Here is an 18,239-nt window from a genome sequence, read left to right as displayed (position 1 = left end):
GTTATCTCTACCTTATGATTGGAGAGTATGTGTGCCAGTTTGGGAGCTCCGCGTGTGATTGGGTAAATCAGCGAGGGGGCGGAGCCTTGGGGCTGAATAATAAGGGATGAGTGTCATTTCCCTTCTGACACACAGCAAAGTCGCCCCCGGGTTGCTGTAACCGGTCTCCTCTCCGGCTCCTCCCCAGCTCCCCAGAGGCCACCCAGTCGGGTCCCCACCTGGGTCCATGCCGGCCGGTTCCCGGTGACCTCTGACCGCTGGCGTGATTCTGGGCTTTGGTGCGGGCCAGTTCCCGGCCATGGAGCTAGGTAGCTGCTTCAAGACCTACGAGGACTTCAAGGAGTGTTTCAGCGCCTACAAAAAGGAGACCAGATGCTCCTTCATTGTGAGGGACTGCGTCTCCGTCCGCTTCCACAACCTCAACCACGGCACCTCCTTCCGCGAGGATATCCTGTAAGGGTGGGGCAGGAGGGTGGGGAGGAGGGCTTCCTGGAGGAGGAGGTCGTGCACGGGGCCACGCTGCCTGGGGCCACTCGGCCGGACAGCTGCGGCACGCCTGCTGAAAAGCGAGGGAAACCTCGTCGGCGTGGCCCTGTGTCCCCAGGTGCGCTTGCTCCCGCTCCTTCATTCATAAGGGTTTTTGGAATTCGCAGTAACTTGTACTTTGTCGAGGTTTTTTGTTTGTTTATTTGTCCGTTTGTTTATTGAGAGCATCTGTCTCAAGCTCAAAGCTTGTTGAGGAATGGCTCCCAAATGCCTTGGTAATGTCCTCCATTAGTCTCCCCTTTACAAAGCAGTAATGTGCTCCTCCGTTGGTTGGTTCGTCCTTTCGTTGATTCATTTTGTAAATGACTCTTCAGCTCCTGATGCAACCGTTTCCAAACACCTTTCTGACCCAGGGCCGCCTCTCCCTCCCTTTTCTGCCTGCTTTACTCTGCAGGGGTGTGTGTCAGAACTCATTTGGTTTTATGAGGGAAAAGCTGTTGATAACTCCAATGCCGTTAGGACTCAAGTGAAACACCTCCTATAAATGTAGCTTTTAGTTTTACTTCGAGAAAAAGAATGGTAACGTGCATGTATATAACCCCAGTGCAGGCAGGAGGATTATGAGTTTGAGGCAAATCCGTCCTTTAAAAATTCAGGGTGAAATGAGAAGCAGGCCCCAACTAATCAGCTCAGCTAATGACTGGAAGGCTGTGGGTGCCAGAATTTGCTGTGAAATCCAGTCAATTTGAAAGTCAATTCAAGTATTAATTACAACATAGAGGCCAACTCAGAGTCAAAGAACACTCAAATTTGAGGGCAGGATTGAGCTATTTGGACAGCGCTTCCCAGTCTAAGGAACCTGATGGTGTACTGGCTTCTCCTGAAGTCCAGGGCCATTCCTGGCTACACACAAAGATGAGTAGGCGCCACTAAGGAGCGAAAGACGAGATAGACTTGGACTTGACAACTAGTATGGGTCAAAATACTAAAGTAAACAAGTGGGGCTGGAATGACCGCCCCGCGGTTAGAAGACCGACTGCTCTTGCAGAGGACTCAGGTTCGGTCCCTGGCACCCATAGGACAGATTCCTGGTGCCTTTAACTCCCGTTCTAGGGCCTGCCGTACCCTCTTCTGACCTTCAAGGGCTCCCGAAAGCAGATGGTACACATACGTACACTCAGGCACACACTTACACACACATTAAATAAATAAATGTGGTGTGGTTGTGAGTGCCTTTAGGTCCCAGCACTTGGGAGGCAGAGGCAGGCAGAGCCTCTGCAAGTACAAGGCCAGGCTGGTCTAAGTGGTGAGCTCCAGGGTGCCAAGGACAACATAGTAAGACCCTATCTCAATCAATCAATCAATAAATAAATAAAAAGAAAAGTCTACCAAACAAATACACTTTTTTTTTTGTTTTGTTTCAGTTTTGGACACAAGCCCTCTCTATGTAGCCTGGGTAGCCTCAAACTCATGGCAATTCTTCAGTCTCAGACTCCAAAGCGCTGGGTTTATAGACATGGACCACTATGTCTACCTGGGACTTTTCCCCTCGTCAGTATTCCCTACCCAATGCAATAAAACTATTTACATAGGATTTCCATCACATTAGATATTATAATCTGGAGATGATTTAAAGTATATGGGAGGTCATATGCAAACCCTATATCCTATGTTATATAGGATACTTGAGCAGCTGCATATTGTGGGATCTGGAAACCATGACTCTGTGTGGTAAATGCCCTCAAAAGATATTCAGAAGGTGTGGCAGCTCTTGCCTATAATCCCAGCACTCAAGAGGACGAGGCAGAAGGATTGTATGAGCCAGCCTACAATACATAGAGAGCTCCAAACCAGCCTGGACTACAGGGTGAAACCTTTCTCTAAAAATCAAAATAAATAAAAATAAAAGAGTTATGCAAAGAAAAAGCAGGCATGATGGCGCACGCCTTTAATCCCAGCACTGAGGAGGTAGAAACAGATGGATCTTTGTGAGTTCCAAGACAGCCAGAGCTGAATAGAGAGACCTTCGTCTCCCTTTTTCCCAGAGAGAGACAGAGAAAGTTACAAGGAAAGAAGTTACTTTCAAAGCAGGCAAGGCTTCTCACTAAAATAAGTGTGTAAATTAATAGAAGCCAAGACTAGGAGATTGGAGGTTGGTGACTGAGTAGCAGAGAGGAGTTTGATAAGAAGTTCCAATGGGAGTAAAGACATAGGTTTGCAGAGAAGGCATGTTGGAGAAACTGGACTGCCAGCTTGGCAGAAGGTGAGGTCAGTTGCAATCTGTCAGCAAGAGCTTTCTATAGCTGAGATGTCTGGACTCCATGCTGTGTGGTGGTTCCTTGCTAAAGTCCCCTTCAGGCAGGTCATCCCAGCATCCAGAATAGCAGGATGCAGTACTATCCAGTATAGTTGAGTAAATGATTTATAAAGCCAGACAGTGGTGGCGCACACCTTTAATCCAGCACTTTAATTCCAGACAGAGGTAGGTGGATCTCTGTGAGTTCGAGGCCAGCCATGTCTACAGAGCGACTACCAGGACAGGCTTCAAAGCTACACAGAGAAAAACCCTGTCTCAACCTCCCCCCCCCCCCCCATCAACTTATCAAGTGTCAAACGTGATTTAGGGAAATGGGTGCTACAACAATTCAGTTTTCTATTTGCTGCTCCAAAAAAAATGCATGAGTTCAGGGTATTGCAGGATATTTGATCACACTGTGAACGCCGGGATTTTTCCAGTTATTTACTGGAAAAACCTGTTTCTAGTTGTAGTGTGGCTCAGCCCCAACACACCTTTATCCAAGAGCTTTCTTGTTAACAGGATTAAATAAATCAACCATAGGTCAAGAGGCAAAGCAAGCAACCAATTAACAGGAAAAACCATAGAGAGTAAGAGGGAGTCAGGAGGATTGAGAGAGATGCACAGGAAGTAGAAGGTGTTTTCTTTCAGACGGCATAGGAGAAAGCTTTCTTTCTGGGACAACAATGGAAGAGGAAGCAGCTGAATGCTTTCTCTGCCTCTGAGCTAGCAGGTTTTCACCCCAACATCTATCTTATCTTTATTGATAAGATAGAACAATAGACTTAGTTTGAAAAACAACATTAAGGGTTTATTTTAATATCTCTCTCTCTCTCTCTCTCTCTCTCTCTCTCTCTCTCTCTCTCTCTTTCTCTTTGGTAGGGGGGTTCAAGACAGGGTTTGTCTGTGTATCCCTGGCTGCCCTTGAACTCTGTAGACCAGGATGGCCTCCTGAGTTCTGAGATTAAAGGTGTGTGCCACTACTGCCCAGCAGGATTTATTTTAATCTTAAATTTTGGTTTGGTTTGGTTTCCATTTTTCGACAGGGTTTCTCTGTATATCCCTGACTGTTCTGGAACTTACTCTGTAGACTAGGCTGTCCAACTCACAGAGAGCCACCTACTTCTGCCTCTGAGTGCTGGGGTTAAAGGCCTGAGCCACTACCACCTAGCTCAGCTCTTAATCTTAATTTAAGACTCATTTTATTTGTATTTGTGTGTATGTGTAGAGAAGAGGGCATTGGATCCTCTGAGTTGTAGTTACAATGAATTGAGAACTATCCAGTGTGTATACAGGGAACTGCAGTCAAGTCCTCTGGAAGAGCAGCAAGTATTCTTAACTGCTGAGCCATTTCTCCAACTCCAAGTTTTGCAGTTTAAAACAACATAAATCAGGTCTAGTGAAGTGGTGCAGTCAGTAAAATGTCTGCCACACAAACTTAGGGAACCAAGTTCGGATGCCCAGGTCTGGGCTGGGCACTCCTGTGTTTCTCTCTGGCTAGCTCACCTCGCTGAATCAGTGAGAGACCCTATCTCAGAAAGGTGGGGCATCATGGCCCATACCTTTAATCTCAGCACTCCAGAGGCAGAGGCAGGCAAATCTCTGGAAGTTTGAGACAGCCTGGTTTACATATTAAGTGGCTGCGGACCAGTCAGGGTAAGCAGGGAACATTAGAGGAAGGAAGCCAGTGCTGACCTCCAACCTCCAAACACATGCATGTTCATGTGCATGCACACATGTGTACACACCCTCCTGTCCCTACCTCCAGTCTGCTGCATGTTCATGTACATGCACACATGTGTACACACCCTCCTGCCCCTACCTCCCAGTCTGCTCTGCTCTTTGAGGACCTGGCTGCCTAAATTGGACATGGTTGAGAAGATGTCAAAGGAGAGGGCAGGTGTGAGGACTGCAGTAATGATGACCCGGAAGAAGAAAAGGTGGGAGCAAGTCGGAGCAGGGAGAAGGGGAAGAGTTGCACACAGTTAAGAAAGTGTGAGCGGTGTCTTAACTGTTGTCTATAGGGACCTTCTAATGTCACATCACTCATTCCATCAACAAACTTGTATTTAGCCTCAGCCAGGCAATAATGTAGGGCACAAAGATGAGCACGCCATAGGCTGTGCCCCTGAAGACAGCCTTAGACGAATGCTGAATTCATTAGCTCCACCGACCTTCATCCTCAGCAGAGATGAATGCACTGTAGGCTGTGCCCCTGAAGACAGTTTTAGAGGAATATAGGATTCATGAGCTCCACTGACTCAGCCTCAGCAGAGACAGATGGGCTGCTGGTTAAGTTTTTGTTTGATTTTTGAGGCAGGATCTCACCCTTAAGCCAGCCTGACCTTGAACGTGCAGTGATACTTTTTTTTTTCCACTCCTCCCATCCCCTCCTGTTTCCCTTTCAACGGCCTGCCTATCTGCTCCTCCTCCATCTCCATTCAGAAGGGGCAGCCTTCCCACTTAACCTGTCTCCAAGTACTGTGAGTCCACTGTCTGGCTAGAATAGTTTGTCTGTCTGTTTGCTTGTTTGTTTGGAAGCAGGTTCCTCCTGCCTCTTCCCACACCATGCCTGGCTCCACTAGATGTTGAATGCTCTTTGTTTTTGAGGCAGGGTCTCGTTGTGTAGCCCTGGAACTTGCTATGTAAACCTTGAACTTGCCTCCCAAGTGCTGGGGTTAAAGGCCTGTGCCACCACACCAGGCACTATTGAATGTACAAACAGGCTCCCTGGAGAGCTCACTGTCTATGCTGGAGGAATTAGAGGGCGGGTGGTAGAAAATGTTTTTTTAGGAAATAATTTAACAGGTGTTTCCACAGCCAAGTATATACACTTAGTAGGGAGATGATTTTAATAATAAATACTTATACAAATGTAGTCACATGAACTTCTTACTAAACGGTGTAAAAGCAGCAAGCTGATTTAAAGAAAATTGTTTGGGGGCTAGAGAGATGGCTCAGCGGTTAAGAGCACTGGCTGAGTTTAATTTCCAGCACCCACGTGGTGACTAACAACTGTCTATAACTCTAGTTCTAGGGCATCTGACACCCTTTTCTTGCCTCCATAGGCACCAGACATGCCCATGGTGCACAGACATACATGGAAACAAAACACTCGTACACATAAAACAAATAATTTAAAATTTGTACTTTAAAATAGTGGTGTAGATGGATATACGTGGATGGCAGTGGCAGGTGTACATACAGAAAGTTAGCAATTCAAGATCAGGAAAAGCTGACCATACAGATTAAAGGATGAGAGCTCTGGAGTCAGCTAGCCTTTGCTCTTGACCTCCACAGCAAAGTTTTATCCCTTATAAAATGAGGAGGTTGGACTGGAGAGATGGCTCAGCAATTAAGAGCACTGGTTGCTGCTCTTCCAGAGATCCTGTTTAATTCCCAGTAATCACAACCATCTGTAATGAACTCTAGTGCCCTCTTCTGGCCTTCAGGTGTACATGCAGACAAGACACTGTATATGTAATAAATAAATAAATCTTTTAATTAAAAAAAAAGAATAAAATGAGGAGGTGGGGCTTGAGAGGTGGTTCAACAGCTAAGAGCATTGCTGCCCTAGCAGGAGAACTCAAATTCGGTTTTCAGCACCACATCAGGCTGCTTACAACTGCTTGTATCTCCAACTCCAGGGGAATCTGGTGTCCTCTGAGGGACTCTGGGGACACTGTACTTAGGTGCATGTACATACAATAGACAGAGACAGTCATATACCTAAAGATAAAAATAAATATTTTTTTGAGTTCAGGTGATAGTGGTATATATACTGTTGATCCCAGCACTCAGGAGGCGGAGGCATGAGGGTCTCTGTGAGTTTGAGGCAGCCTGGTCTAATAGAGCAAGTTTCAGGACAGCCAAGGCTACACAGAGAAACCCTCTCTCAACACTACCCCCCAAATTATTTTTTTTATTTTATTTTGTATGTATGAGTGTTCGCCTGGGTGTATTTCTGTGTACCACAAACAGGCTGTGCCCACTGAGACGGAAGAGTGTTAGATCCCTGCAACTAGTTACAGCTGTGAGCTGCCGTGTGGGCGCTAAGAACTGAACCTGCGTGCTCTTACCTGCTGAGCCATCTTCCTAGTCTCAGGTGTGAATCTTACAAAAAGAAGTGAGGAGGTGGACTAGGTAATATAGCTGAGAGGTAAAGTGCTTACCTGCCTGACAGTGCACGGTCTTCAGTTCGATTCCAACCCTGTGAAGAAGAAGAAACCAGCAGAGTGTTTGTTGAGAAATAAGAAAATGCTTCCATGTGCAAGGCCCTGGGTTTAGTACCAGCAGCACAGAAAAAAAGGAAAAGGGTCACTATCGTTTATGAACTGTAAGTTTCAGAACACTTGCCTGACATCATTAGGGGCTGGGCTAAATCCTCAGCACTGCAGAGGAGAGAAATGAGGGAGAGACCCTTGTGAAAGGACAGAGGGCAGCCTGGGAGTGCAGCTCAGCTGACACAATGCTTGCCTAACCTGCACCAAGCTCTGTGTTCAGTCTCCAGTCCCACCTCCAGCACTTAGGAGGCTAGCACAGGAAATTACCACAAGTTCTAGGCTAGCCTGGGCTACAGTGTAAGACACAGCCTCAGAAACACTAGTGAGTGCATACATAAGTAAAATCAAGCTAGGTGGTAGTTGCACACACTTTTAATCCCAGGCGGAGGCAGGCAGATCTCTGTGAGTTTGAGGCCAGCCTGGTCTACAGAGCAAGTTTCAGGATAGATAGCCAGGGCTGTTTCACAGAGAAACCCTGTCTCTAAATAAATAAATAAGATACATATGTATGAAAATGGCATAATGCAACCCACTATTTTATAATAACTAGAAATATAAAATCAAAACTTGACATGGTGACACATACCTTTAATCTCAGTACCCAAGAGGTCAAGGACAGATGATTGTTATAAATTGGAGTCCAGCCTGGGTTACACACTAAAATTCTTTCTCAAATAAGTGTTTGTGTGTGCATGTGCGCGTGAGTATAATTAGAAAATTAGCTGGGCGGTGGTGGCACACACCTTTAATTCCAGCACTCGGGAGGTAGAGGCAGGCGGATCTCTGTGAGTTCGAGACCAGCCTGGTCTACAAGAGCTAGTTCCAGGACAGGCTCCAAAACCACAGAGAAACCCTGTCTCGAAAAACCAAAAAAAAAACAAAAAACAAATAAAAAAACATTTAATTCTGTTTATGTGGAGATCAGAAGACAACTTTCAGGGTGTATTTCTCTCCTTCCACCATGTGAGCTCCAGGGGTCAAACTCAGTCAGTGTCTTACACCCTGAACTCGTTGGCTCTCTAATTAGAAAATTCTTAAAGGGCTTATTGTGGCCAAGAATTTAAGAATGGAGCTTCAGCCAGGTGTGGTGGCTCTAGGGATTCCAATGGTGGATCTCTGCGAATTCAAGGCCAGCCTAGGGCTCCACAGTAAAATTCCTGTCTCAAAAAAATAAAGATTTCTTCAAACCCAACTTTGTAAAAAAATCTTCTTGCAGGCCATAGAAGCAGTTTGTAAAGGAGAAAATGCTTTGAACTTTTCCTTAACTATTTATTATTTATTAACTTTTTTTTTACAGTATATAAGGCTGTTTTGTTTTTGTTGAGTTTTGTTTGGTTTTGCTTTTGAGGAGAGGGTCTCACTGTGTGGCTAGTCTGGAGCTTCATGTGTAAGACAAGCTGAACTTGAATCTAGGGGGCCTCTTCACTCTGCCTCTTGAGGGCTGGGATTCCAAGCACTACCGCCATACCCTGCAGGAAAGCTGGGTTTTGTTGCCAGTGAGATCGACACCTTGGCCTGTAAGAATTTCTGCCCCGGTGTTTCCAGTGAGTAGTCTCCGTTCTTCAGGCAACTCATTTTGAAAAGTCAGAGCCGTTCAGGGCATGTTCAGGGAGCACACAAAGACTAAATACATATTTCACAATATCACAGTTATATCAAAACTTTAGTTTTTATTTTTCTTTCTTTTTGTTTGTTTGTTTGTTCTGATTTTTTGAGACAGGGTTTCTCTGTGTATCCCTGGCTGTCCTGGAACTCGCTCTGTAGACCAGGCTGGCCTCTAACTCAGAGACCTGTCTGCCTCTGCCTCCCAAGTGCTGGGATTAAAGGTGTGTGCTACCACCACCCAGCTTTTATTTTTTTTTTAACACCATATCAAGTGAGAAAGTCTGTGACTGTTTTTAATGAATTTTACAGACTAAGCCCTCCCAGCCCCTCAGGTTGAGTGTACATATTCTTCAGAGTCCTTGATAAACTCTGATGCCCTCTCCATTGCTGCTCAGTTCAGTAACTGCCATTTCCAGACACTGTCCAACATTACTTATTCCAGATTCTTTTCTAGGAACTTTGCAGACACTGTCTCACTTAGTCCTTAACAGACGCCTTTGAACTGGACCGTCGTTGTCAGAGTGACAAGGCCGTGTCACAAGCAAAAGTCACGACACGAAAGTCTTGCCAGTAAGCCAGGCATGGTGAGGCATACCTTTGATACCTCCCAGCATTTTGGGAGGCAGAGGCAGGTGGATCTCTGTGAGTTTGGGGCCAGCCTGGTCTACATAGTGAGTTCCAGGACAGCCAGGGCTACATAGTGAGGCCGTGTCTCGAAAAAAAAGGAAAAAAAAATCTTGCCGATAAACTAGTCACTTATAAAATTCATCTCTACTTAACTATTCTTTCCTGCTCAGTCCTGCAGTTTCCTTGACATCATTGACAGTGTCTAGCTGATGAATAAATATTAAAGTAATGGCGGAGAGCCACCATCCTCATGAAGTGACCAAGTGGAGACTGAAGTCTACAGGTAGACAGGGCACTAGGACCTTGAAGAACAGAGGTTTTGTATAGCAGGAATTATACCCTACAAAGCTTGATAAAGGCCAGAAATATTTTTGTAAAACAAAATATCAATTGAGAAACATAGACTTTGGGGAAGTTGTACCAGAAACAAGAAAACAAAGTTGGTTTTGGTTTGCATTTGTTTGGGTTGGTGTTTTGAAATATGTACGTGTGTGAGCATGTGTTGTTGTGTGGGTTCCCCACCCCTGTGCATGTACCAAAGCCAGGAGGCTACCTTGGACCCCTCTGAATTGGAGTTTGTAGTACATGGGTACTGGGATCTTTACTCCAGTCCTCATAACTAAACATCAAGCACTCTTAACCACTAGTTAGATTTTTCTTGCTGTGATAAGACACCATGACCAAAAACAACTTGTGGGGGAGAGGAGAGCTGTTTATTTCAGCTTACAGTTCTATATCACAGTCTGTCATTGAAGGAAGTCAGGACAGGAACTCAAGGCAGGAACATGGATGCTAGAGCTGATACAGAGGCCATGGAAGAATGCTGCTTATTGGCTTGCTCATCATGGCTTGCTCACTGTGGCTTGCTCAGCCTGCTTTCTTATATATACCATGCAGGATCACCTGCCCAGGGATGACACTGTTCACAGTAGATGAGAAAATGTACTCCAGGTAGGGCTGGAGAGATGGCTCAGAAGTTAAGAGCACCTCTGCTCTTCCAGGGGTCCTGAGTTCAGTAACCAGCAACCACACAGTAACTCACAGCCATCTATAATAGGATCTAATGCCCTCTTCTGGCTTGTAGGCATATGTGCAGTAGAATACTCATATACATAAATAAATCATTTTTTGTGCCCCAGTCTTGCCTACAGGCTAATCTCGTGCAGGTATTTTCTCAATTAAGATCCTCTCCCCTTGCCCAGTATGGTATCTCAGGCCTTTAATCCTAGCATTCCAGAGGCAGAGGCAGAGGCATGTGGAGCTCTGTGAGTTTGAAGCCAGCCTGGTCTCTATATCAAGTTCCAGGATCTTCAGGGCTACACAGAGACACTCTGTCTCCAAAAACAAACAAAAAACAAAAAAATTCCCTCCTCCCAGATGTTTCTAGGTTTGCGTCAAGTTGACAAAAACCAACCCGTACACTGTGTCTCTCCCTGCTCTGCTTCTTTGAAGTTGATTCTTGTTGCATAGCCCTGGCTAACAGTGTCATCTTGCTTGGCCTTGTTTCCAAGGTCCTTCCTGCCTCTGCCTGCTGAGCGCTAAGATTACAAGTTTGTTCCACAACACCCAGCTCTGTCTGTCTGTCTGTCTGTCTGTCTGTCTGTGGGACAGGATCTTGCCCACAGACCTCCAGCTCCAGTCCTGCTTCACGTTCCAGAGTTTAAGTTACAGGTATACACCACTGTGCCTTGTAATCTTAATTTGTGTGTATACTTGTTTATGTGTGTGTATTTGTATGTGTATGTTTATATGTGTGTACTTGTGTGTGCATGTGCTTGTTTATGTGTACACACAGGTACACATGTACTCATGTGATGCTAAGAGTGGCGGTTACAGGTTGAGCGTCTCCATTTTATTTTGTTTTGAGACAGTGTCTCTTACTGAACCTCAAGTTCAGTGCTTTGGCTAGACTGGCTGACCAGCAAGTGCCCAGGAATCCGCCTGCCTCCAGTTCCCCAGCCTTGGAATTACAGCCACACACAACTATACCCATCAGTTTTTTGAATGAGTACTAGGGATCAAACTTATGTCCTCATGCTTGTATAGCAAGCACTTTACTGACCCAAGCCATCTCCCTATCTCTTGTAGTCTCCCAGTTTTTAAAAATATTTGTCTATCTATCTATCTATCTATCTATCTATCTATCTATCTATTTAATGTATTTGAGTGATTTTTCTGCATCTATATGTCTGTGTACCATGTCTGTGCCTGGTGCCAAAGAAGAGGGCTTCTGAGCCACTGGAACTGGAGTTAGTAATTGTTGTGAGCCACTGTGTGGGTGCTGGGAACTGAGCCTGGGTCCTCTGCAAGAGCAACAATTGTTCTAAACAGCAAGCCACCTCTCCAGTCCCAACCCCATAGTCTCTGTTTTTCAAAGCAGGGTCCCTATGTAGCCATGGATATCCTGGAACTCGCTTTGTAGACCAGGCTGGCTTCATACTCACTGAGATCCACCTGCTTCTGCCTCCTGAGCGCTGGGATTCAAGGTGTGCGCCACCATACCTGGCTGTAGTCTGTTTTTAAGGTAAACTTCTGTTCAGATGGGGTTTTTTTTCCTATTAATTTCTATGAAATGTCTGTAGTAGGTTTTTTTGGGTTTTGTTTTTTGTTTTATTTTGTGTTGTGTGTGTGTCGAGGGAGGGGGGTTGGACTGTTTCTTTGTTTTATGTGCTATGTAGCCCAAACTGGCCTTGACAATCCTCCTGCCTCAGTCTCCTGAGTGTTGGAAAATGAGTCATGTGCTACTAATCCAGCTTGTAGGATCCTTCTGTCCTCAGTTAGTTAACAGCTCTAACTTAAGGTGGTTTATGTGTTGCTAATGCACAGCTCAGAGTGGCCGGCCTTCTTGCATCTTTCCGTTCTACATCCTCACACCTGTCATATGCAGGACAGCTCCCCACGTGACACAAATGCAGTTACATCCAGAAGAAAACGCTTCCTTGATGTCCTATCGTGGCTCTTCTCCATAATAGGGCAAGTGTTCATGCCCAGTTCTCACAAGATTACCTTAATTGGCTTAGGGTAGTAACAGCTATTCTAAGCACGTAGTTGTGTTTGGGAGGAGTAGCATTCTGGATAAAACTGGCTCTTTGTCAGGAGGACAAGGGGGATGTAGAGTTGACAAGCAACACTTTGGGTTTAGATACATCTGTGGTTGTTCCTCAGTGTCGGGAGATGGTTTCCAGGATGTCCCACACACATCAAAATCAGTCAATACTCAAGCCTCTTATATAACATGGCATAGTATGTACACACGCCTTACACCCTTCATACTTTGATTTCTAGATTACTTATAATACCAAATACTGTGTCAGTAGTCACTACATTGTATTTGGTGATTAGCGACAAGAGAAATGTGTATATTCAGGACAAGCACAAATCATTTTTGTTTCTTGTTCAGGACTGTACTGGGGAAACCTGGGGTTTCACACAACTGGGGTAAGGGTTCTACCACTGAGCTACAGCCCAAGACAGTTAGTTGTTTTGTTTTTTGAAAACTAGGTATTGCTTTCTAGTCCAGACTAGCCCAGAATTCCCTGTATAGCCCAGGCTAGTGTTTCCCAAGTCCTGGGTTCACAGGCATGAGCTTCCATCCCCAGCTTCACTGAAGTAGACTTTAGGTATTGGTGCACTCACAGGTTGGTGTGGAGGGTAGGGCATGCATGTGTATAGATCAGAGGACAGCTTTGCGAAGTTGGTTCTCTCCACCTTTTGGTGGGGTCAAACTCAGGTCTCTGGACACCTTTACTTGTTGGGCCATCTTGCCCTGTTTAGAGATCTATACAAGGATTGTTGAACCTAAGAAAATGGGCAAAATAATGGTTAAGTAGACGATAGACGCACAAACCTGGCTCAGTACTCAGATGTGCCGGTGTCAGCTGGAAGAGTAAATCCTAGATTCTCATCCGTACACCTGTTTCCCTCTGTAAAGTGAAGATGACAGTAAAACTCTGGCTAGTGTGAAGACACTAGACCCTAGTGCTGTCAGGCACATGATCTGCAGTGCATGTAGTGATGGCAGGGAAGCCTGGCAGAGACTTGTTCACATGGTGGGTACAGGCTGGGGTGAGGTTGGTAGCAGAATACCTGCCTGGCTGTGCATGGCCCTGGGTTTGATCCCTAGCATGGTAGAAGAGGGAGAGAGTGAGGAAAGTACTGGGCAGGGTGGTACCTGAAATCCCAGCACTTGGTATGTAGTGCAGGAAAATGGCCATGAGGTGAGACCCCACCACCCCACCCCCCAAAAAATAGAAGCAAGAAAAAGAGGGGAACTGAATAAGAAGGAAGAATTAAAAGAATGCCCAGGACTCCACCCTGGCTGGCTGCAGATGCTAATAGAGCCAGGTATAGTAAAACGAGCTTTGTGGTTGGCAGTGGCTCCCTCGAACCATCACTAAGTACATGGCAAGTAAGTACAATCTGGTGGTAGAGTTAGGCTAAGATACTGAGTAGCAGATGGGTGGGGGCAGCTTTGTAGAAGAGTATGGCTCCATGTACCCCAAATGATGAGATGAGGGTAGAATGGTCCTTCAGAGAAAGGTACAAGCTCAAGCTATTGCCAGAAGACACTTCCTAGTGAACACCAGAAGCTGTGAGCAGTTTGTCATCCTAAGACACAAACAAGGTGGAGGAGAACTAAGATCCGGTGGTGCTCACTTGCTGGCCCCACCATACTTTGGGACTGCTCCAAGCCCTTCCCGACCAAAACTAGAGATGGCGCCACCACAGACACTGACATCCTCAGCCCAGGCCCCTCCACCCTGCTGTCATGAGACTGACGTCCTGTTTTCCTAAGCTTGCCCTACAGGGCGGGCAGACTGGTCCAGCTGGATGGGAGTGTTTGGGAAAGAATAGGCGGAGCTCCCAGGCTGTGCCTTGTTGTGCTCGAGGCTGAGATTTTCCCCCCTCCCTTGATTTTTCAGCTGGGCCACTCCCTGAGGAGGCAGGGGTGTGACCCATCCCACCCGTGATTCATTCGCCTGTGATATCGCTGGTAATCATCTGCTGAGGCGTGCCATTGTGTTAGGAGCTGGGAATACACTGAGGAATGATTTAGCCCTGGCACTTGGAGACGTCCCCACTAAGTGTCCCCGGCATGGGAACTATAAAAGCAGCTATCTTTAGCCTTAACATAAACAAAAGCAAGGCAGGCTCTGGGCTAAAGTTTTCTCTGTGGTTCATTTAGTCTTTATGATAACCCTAATGAGGTTGTCTCACTTTATCATGGGCAGACTATATCCACAGAGGTGAAGTGACTTGCCCAATTAAACAGATTCCTAGTGACAGCCAGGACTCAAAGGACTCAACTCCACTCGTCCTCCAGTGGTATTGATACATAGAGCTCTGTAAGACCTTTTAGCTGAATGTAGTAAATTCAGATTCAGGATTAATTACTGTAGCTTGGGGTCATCCGTAAAGGCTGAGGAGAGAAGGGAGAATTTGATTGGGCCTTGAACCTAAGAGTCGAATGGAAAGAGCAAATAATTTGATAACCACCCCTTGGAATCATCCACTCCCACCCGGAGTGCTAAGGCTGCAGGGATGAGATTCTTAGAGGGTTCAGTCTCCATCACAGACCAAAATATAAACAACTCAGGGTATGAATCTTCCTCTTTACAGGAACAGCCAGAAATTTTCTCTTCTGCAGATAAGCCATGGCACATGCTCTTCCTGGGGACTCTGGAGAGCTCAGTGGACAGGCAGTAGGCCTCAGAATGTTGCTGTCGAGGAAGAGAAGGCGGAGTGTCCCAAATGAATAAAAAGGACTTTAAGACAAGGCCTTGCCACATAGCCCAGGCTGCCCTGGAGCTTCCAGCCTTCCTGCCATAGCCTTCCAGTTGCTAGGATTACATACAGGCCTGAGGGTCATTTAAATAAGGAGAAACTAGTTTAGGCACTCTGTTGCTATGTCAGCTTTTCCTTACATCCCACCTCAGACTGGATTGGTGGCAACCACATGGTAGCAGACAGAATGGAGAAAAATATCGGCCCTTTAAGTCAGGCAGAGTAAAGAGCTCACATCTGTAACCACAGCTCATAGGAAGGTTGCAGCAAGTTCAAGGCCAGCCTGGACTATATCATGAGTTCCGTGCCAGTCCCCAAACTAAAAAAAACCACAAACAAATTGGCCTTAGAACTGTGTGGAGGAATGTGAGGGGTGTTGTAATATAGTCTTGAGGGAGGGAGCTGGAAACGTTGGGGCTAGAGAGTTACTATAAACTTTTCTTGCTTACATTCTACACTACCTTGTGATCTAGGGAGTGTATTGGTCAGTATGCATGGCTACGCGGTCTTTTAAGAGAGCGGCAGCCAGCACCTCTCTCACTGTCGCCTCTGCCTTCCCTAGATATGTGCAGGTGAAATTTGTCTGTATTCGGACGCAGTCAAACAGGAAGAGAACACGGAAGGTGGACAGGTGCCCAGCGTACTTGCTCCTGCAGTACAACGAGAGCCTAGATAGACTGTTTATCAGTGAATTGAATACCCAGCACATACATATTGATTCTTATGCTGCTGGATTAGCTCCTGCCAGCAAACTCCAGAAGGCAGTGTGTCTGCATACACTCCAGCCGGTGCAGCTCAGCATCAAGAAAGACCTTGATGCAGCAGAGAAGCTCCCAGTAGAACCACCGTCTTTCTGCCTAGATAAGACACAGCTGCCCTCAGATCCAGAGCAGGGGGCCATCAGTCCTTCCGACCTGGCCAAGATAGCAAAAGTGATGAAAAACTTTCTGACGGCAGACGAGGGCTCCATGGCTTCCTTCAGCGTGGGCACCAGCCAAGACCTGGATCGGCTCAGCTTCCAGAGCAGCAAGATGAGTGACTTGTTCACCCGATTCCCAGAGAATCTCTTGTTGCACCGGGTGGAGAATAGCCAGGGCCATATTCTGTATGCTTTCTTGGTGGAGAACAAGGAGCGAGAGAGTCGAGTAGTACATTTTGCTGTGCTCAAGGCTGAGACAGCCCCCTCTGTGGCCAAGATGCTTAATATCTTTACAGAATTCAACTCTGACTGGCCCAAGGTCAAGGTGGTCTTTGTGGATCCTTCTTTCCCTCACCGAGCTATTCTTCAGGAGATCTTCCCCGCGGCACGCATCCTCCTTTCTATTTATCATACGACCCGGCTCCTCGAGAAGAAGCTGCATCAGAGCGCTGCAAATGCATCCTTTAAAAGGCTCATGAAGGAAGCTCTTCGGGAGGCTGTGTTTGTCTCTTCTGAAGCAAGCCTGAAAAAGCTCTGTCAGATGACCCAGGCCCTGTTGGATGAGGAACTCTTCAGGTTCCTCCAGGCCCATTGGTTCTCCTGTGAACTGCTGTGGTACATGCATGTGAGGAAGGGCCTGCATGCATGTAACACCTACATGGACAGCCTAGACATAGTCACCAGCAAGGTGTCCAGCCTCTTCCGGGAACAGCGATCCCTATTGGACTGTATCCTTCACTTTGTGGATTACATAGACTTCTTTAACACCAACGGCCTGAAGACCTTGCCCACAAATTCCCCCAAGTTAAAAAGAACTCAGCTCCCAAGCACACCACCAAGGCCCAAGAAGTCTTTTCGAATTTGTGGAGGGGATGTCACCAGGCTCCCTGTGGACGAGACAAAGCCAGACTCAGAGCAGTCCCAGTCGCCACCACCCCAGGATCAGCCCTGCAAGGGTGGCATGCTAGACATTTTGCAGCAGAGTGGCTCTGAGCTAGCCTACAAGCTCTGTCACAACGAGTGGGAGGTGGTGCGGAACTCTACCCACCTGGTGGACGAGGTTGGCTCCTCGGTTGCCGTGAAGCTCCTGGAAGACTCACACCAGGTGAGCAAAGACGGCTGCAGCTGCAGCTGCTCCTTTCAGCGGTGTTACCATCTGCCGTGTCGGCACATCTTGGCCCTGTTGCATACCAGCCAGCAGCCAGTAGGGGAAGCCATGGTGTGCTGCCGGTGGCAGAAGAAGTACCAGCATCTCCTTGGACCCAATGGGGAGCTTCAAGACCGTGGAATAATCCCAAACACAGATCAGCCTGAAAAGCAAGGTCAGAACCACATGATTCAGGACCTAAGCAGGGAGCTGGCAAACCTGCTGATGCAGACTGAGGGGCCAGAGCTGGAGGAACGCTATTCCACCCTGCGCAAGATTGTGGACATCTGGGCTGACCCCTACCAGCTACCTGAGTCCAGTCAGCAGCCAGTTGATTTCAAAGATGTGGGGTGCCTCCCGTTCCTCTGGGGGAAGCTAGAGGAAGGGGACAGCCTTCCTCTCGCCGAAGCCATGGTTCATGACTGAATCATTTGTGCTAGTGCACTGCGTGTCCAAACCTTGGAAGTGGGCGGGTCACACTGTGGGTCAGTATTTCAACCAATGTCTTCCGAGGTAAGGGCTAAGAAGATCTTAAAAGTGAGGGGGATAGGGACCCCACTGTGACAGTCCTCTGAGCCTGCTGCCCCTTTCAGCCCTTCCTTTGGCCAAAGTTACTCCATACTGAAAGGTCACGTTCCTTCCTCCCCAGCCCCAGAGGTCAAATTGCATTGACCCAACAGAGACGAGCCCTTGCCCAGGAGAATAAAACAAAGTGAACCTGGAAAGCAGCTTTGTTTTCAGGGACGGAGGGGAGGAGGGTGACCCTTGACTGTCGCTGCTCTTTAGAAAATACCTGTTATGTATTTTTACTCACGTTAATAAAGTTGTTTTTGTTTTTGTTTCACTTTTGTGGTTTTTGAGACAGGGTCTCATGTAGCCCAGGCTGGCCTCAAACGTCATTTTAAAGGAAACTTGAGTGTTGTCTAACGGGCTGTGGTGCCCTACCTGGTGCTTCAGATCAGCTAGTACTGTAGTAATACCACTTTGCCCTCTTCCTACCAACTAAGCCTGTAGCATTGACGTTAGGTGCCTTGTTCATTCTATTCAGGAAAGGGACAAGAGGACCAGGAGGGAGGAGACCCAGATCCTAGA

General features: G+C 46.8%; 1 protein-coding gene across 1 annotated transcript; it reads left to right on the top strand.

Moving 5' to 3' along the window:
- The first annotated feature begins 139 nt into the window (after positions 1–139).
- Zswim3 (zinc finger SWIM-type containing 3) lies at positions 140–17,988 on the top strand. The gene is made up of 2 exons (XM_038329749.2): positions 140–453; positions 15,644–17,988. The coding sequence occupies exons 1-2, from the start codon at positions 299–301 to the stop codon at positions 17,571–17,573; spliced, it is 2,085 nt and encodes a 694-aa protein (XP_038185677.1). The 5' UTR covers positions 140–298; the 3' UTR covers positions 17,574–17,988.
- Positions 17,989–18,239: the final 251 nt, after the last annotated feature.

This window comes from Arvicola amphibius, chromosome 5 (assembly GCF_903992535.2).
Source record: "Arvicola amphibius chromosome 5, mArvAmp1.2, whole genome shotgun sequence".
Taxonomy (NCBI): domain Eukaryota; kingdom Metazoa; phylum Chordata; class Mammalia; order Rodentia; family Cricetidae; genus Arvicola; species Arvicola amphibius.
Note: the sequence above shows the minus strand (reverse complement) of the source record. Positions and strands in the feature narration are given on the sequence as shown.